The sequence below is a fragment of the Tupaia chinensis genome, unplaced genomic scaffold (assembly GCF_000334495.1).
Source record: "Tupaia chinensis unplaced genomic scaffold, TupChi_1.0 Scaffold000380_1, whole genome shotgun sequence".
Classification (NCBI taxonomy): Eukaryota; Metazoa; Chordata; class Mammalia; order Scandentia; family Tupaiidae; genus Tupaia; species Tupaia belangeri.
This window is the reverse complement of record NW_006159882.1, coordinates 1012077-1015603: the sequence shown is the minus strand read 5'-3', so window position 1 is coordinate 1015603 and position 3527 is coordinate 1012077. Positions and strand designations below refer to the sequence as shown.

The window sequence follows — 3527 nt, the reverse complement described above, 5'->3', positions numbered from 1 at the left end:
TCCTTTAATCATTCCACCATCAAAATCACAAACCAGTCAATATCACAGTCTCTACAGTACCATTTTTAGCGAGAAGTAAGCATCTTACTGTGTGTCAATGGCAGATCCCCTCAACGTACACACTGGATCTTTCCTTCTCCACATGTGTCTACTGTGTGTCAATGGCAGACCCCCTCAACATACACACTGGATCTTTCCTTCTCCACATGTGCATTAATGGGAACTCTGTTCCTCCATCATCCCCTATGGTTCCCACATCATCACTTTCTCTCCATATTTCCACTATCATTTTTATTGGCATAAAAATATTATCTTGTAAAAAGAAGAGGAAATAAAGAAGGAAGGAAAATGGGGGGAAAGTGGAATGAGAGAAATGAAGAAAAACAACTTCCTTTCTAGCCCATTTCCCTTTACATTGTCTCCTTTACATCAACATGTCTTGAAATGAAGATTTATATTATTCACTTTTCTTCATCTCTTCTACCACTCTAAGCTCAGTCTACTCAAATCACACTACCAATTCACAACATCGCTAAGGCAGCTCTTATTCATGTCATTGTATTTTCAAATCCAATGACTCAGTCTTTATTCTGACCTCATTTATTTATTTATTTTTAGAAGTTTTGCTATAGGGTGTGGGTGCTTGCTGGAGAGAGACAGTGAGAGAAAAAGTGAAAAATCACCCCTCCTTCATAAGAGATGGCCATGCCATAACCCCTTCTCTTCCACTCTCCTCTGGGATTTTGTGCAAGCACACACATGTACCCAGCATGAGTTTTAAGCCACCAGGTCCAAGACTTGAACCGTAGTCATCCATGTGGGAGGTCAGCACTTCAACTACCTCTCCACCTGCTGGCCCCTATTCGTACTTAATTTGGACTCAACAGCATTTGACACAATCTGTTTCTCCACTTTTCTTAAACAGATTTTCTTTCCTTGACCTTAATATCTCCACATCTTTGTTTTATTTCTGCTCCACTGACGGCGATTGTGTAGAATCATTTTGAATTTTCCTACTCAGCCTAACTCCTAAGCTTTGAGTCTGCGAACCATCTTATATCTTTTTCTCTTTATTTACGTCTTTCACCTATGTGACCTCATCCAGTCCATATCCCTAAATTCTCACTGTAAAGCTCAATCAATCTTTCTAAAACTCAAAACTCATATCCATCTGTTGACTTCACTCTGCTTTTTGAAAGGTAGGATAAAATTAACATAGTCATTAAAACAGAATTTCTAATTTTTGTTCCCCAAATTGCTTTTTCTTGAGATTTCCTTTCTCAGAGATGATTGCCATTCACTCAGCTTTACAAGGATCATGTCCTTTTTTTTGTTCGAAATTCACTATTGTTTTCCAATAAATTACCATCATGCTAGGGATTGAATCACTAAAGTAAGTTCACTGTGCACTGGTCTGAGTCGAATGAAGCAGAATTCCCACTCATGAGAAATTACATGAGGCATGCTTTTTACTTATGAACAGGTATCAAGAAACAAGAGAAGCCTAGAATTCATTGCAAATCAGTCCCCCAAGGCACACACACACACACACACACACACACACACACACACGCAAACTTCCTTATGGTGGATAGAGTCTCAAGTACACATGCACCAGTTGTACCGTATCTGAAGGACCATAAAGAGCAGCCTTCCCTGAGTCTTAGACTTTGGGAATCATTAGACTCACTGGGCTAAAGCGCTAAAGGACATCCTGTTTGTAGGGATACCACAATAGACCCTGAACTGTTCCAGTCATTTCCTCTTTATCTTAAGACATTGCATTCCCAACATATTCAACAGTTATTTCAAGCACTATAAGCAAGGAAGTGGGAGAAATAGGCTAGTCCAAGGTCACCCAGAAAACTATCCTGCAGAATCGTGCCCCAAACCTTTATTTGTTCACAGTGCTCCCCGCAATCTGACCCTATGTACCTCTCTGATGCCCTGTTCTATGTCCCTTTCCTCCTTCACTTTGTTCCAGCCACATTGGCTATTTGCAATTTTTGAACATTATGTACTAACTAAAATGCTAGACCAGTCACTTTAATGTAGCCGCCAGTGTTCTCTATCTTACTGTTCTCTTATAATTCTCTGCATTGAAATTACTATTATCTGATATTCGTCTTTTTGATTTGTATTCCATCAAACAGAATGTTAACCCTATGAAGATGGAAACTTCATCAATGTGTTCTACATTGTCTCCCCAAGTCCATAACAGGCTAGCACATACTAGACATCCCACAATTTCATAAAATTGCGGTAAAAATTTCAAGAATAATACATTTGAATAGTATGTGACCCAATATATGTTAATATTGTTATTTTAAATTATGTTTTCACTGGTATCATCATTTATATTAATAGTGTTGTAAGTATTGTTAGGTAAAAAGTTTATATGTATATACATGTGTGTGTGTTGTTGTTTGTGTGTTTGTGTGTGTGTTAGGAAGACTGTAGCTTCCTATCAAAGTATTGACATAATGGGACATACGTTTAGCAATATCCCCCATGTGTTACGGCAGCCTTCATGCTATTAGCAAACACTTGGATGTCAGAAGGAAGAGCAAGCATTTACTTCACACAGACATGAAGAAAGTAGGATTATATAACAACGACCTTTGACAGGTCCTAATTTAAAAAGAGTCCAGCATGTGAAGCTAGGGTTTCATCAGGTTATTTTCCGACCTGGACAACCACAAATGTCCGTCTGTCTTCCTGCAATCACAGCTGACAGGATTGCCTGATGCTTCCAGCTTCAGGACATCTCCTCAACTTCTCCCCAGGAAGAGTCCTCAGGATCTCCCAGGAGGGCTCAGTCACAGAAGTGAGATGACAAACAGAACGTCATCATTAGGGAAGTGTCACAATAAGATGCACATGTTGTGCCGCTGCTGTGGTTCTCAGGCCTATAACCTTCAGAAGTCGACCTACAGCAAATGTGGCTACCCTGCCAAGCGCAAGAAAAAGTATAACTGGGGTGCCAAGGCTAAAAGACGCAAGACCACTGGGACTGGTCGAATGAGGCACCTAAAAATTGTATACCGCAGATTCAGGCATGGATTCCGTGAAGGAACACCCAAACCCAAGAGGGCAGCTGTTGTGGCATGCAGTTCATCTTAAAGATTTCAACGATTAGTCAAGCAATAAATGTTCTTGGTAAAAAAAAAAAAAAAAAATACCAGGATGGTCTGCACCACTATTTTTAAAAGTTTATACATTTATTTCTTCCATAAATAAGAGAGACAGAGAAAAAGAGAGAGAGAGAGAGGCTGCACTCCCAACAAGGTCTTCATATCAGGAATCAAGCTTTAATCCTACATCATGGCCATGTGCAAGCCCAGTGTATTCAGTGGGATTTCAGGAAACGAATCCAGAACTTTCCCTTGTGAGTCAGTCTCGCAGAACTTCTCATTTTATCATTGTGCCACTGACTCACCTTTACTGCTATTGATGAAAAGACTTTGAGAAATCAAAGTAGGTCTTTCCCCACAAAACACATGTGGATATTTCAGGAAAAATAAAAA

General features: G+C 39.6%; 1 protein-coding gene across 1 annotated transcript; it reads left to right on the top strand.

The window, feature by feature from the left end:
• The first annotated feature begins 2832 nt into the window (after window positions 1-2832).
• On the top strand, window positions 2833-3123 carry LOC102474255 (60S ribosomal protein L37). The gene has a single exon (XM_006153550.1). The coding sequence runs from the start codon at window positions 2833-2835 to the stop codon at window positions 3121-3123; it is 291 nt and encodes a 96-aa protein (XP_006153612.1).
• The last annotated feature ends 404 nt before the right edge of the window (window positions 3124-3527 follow it).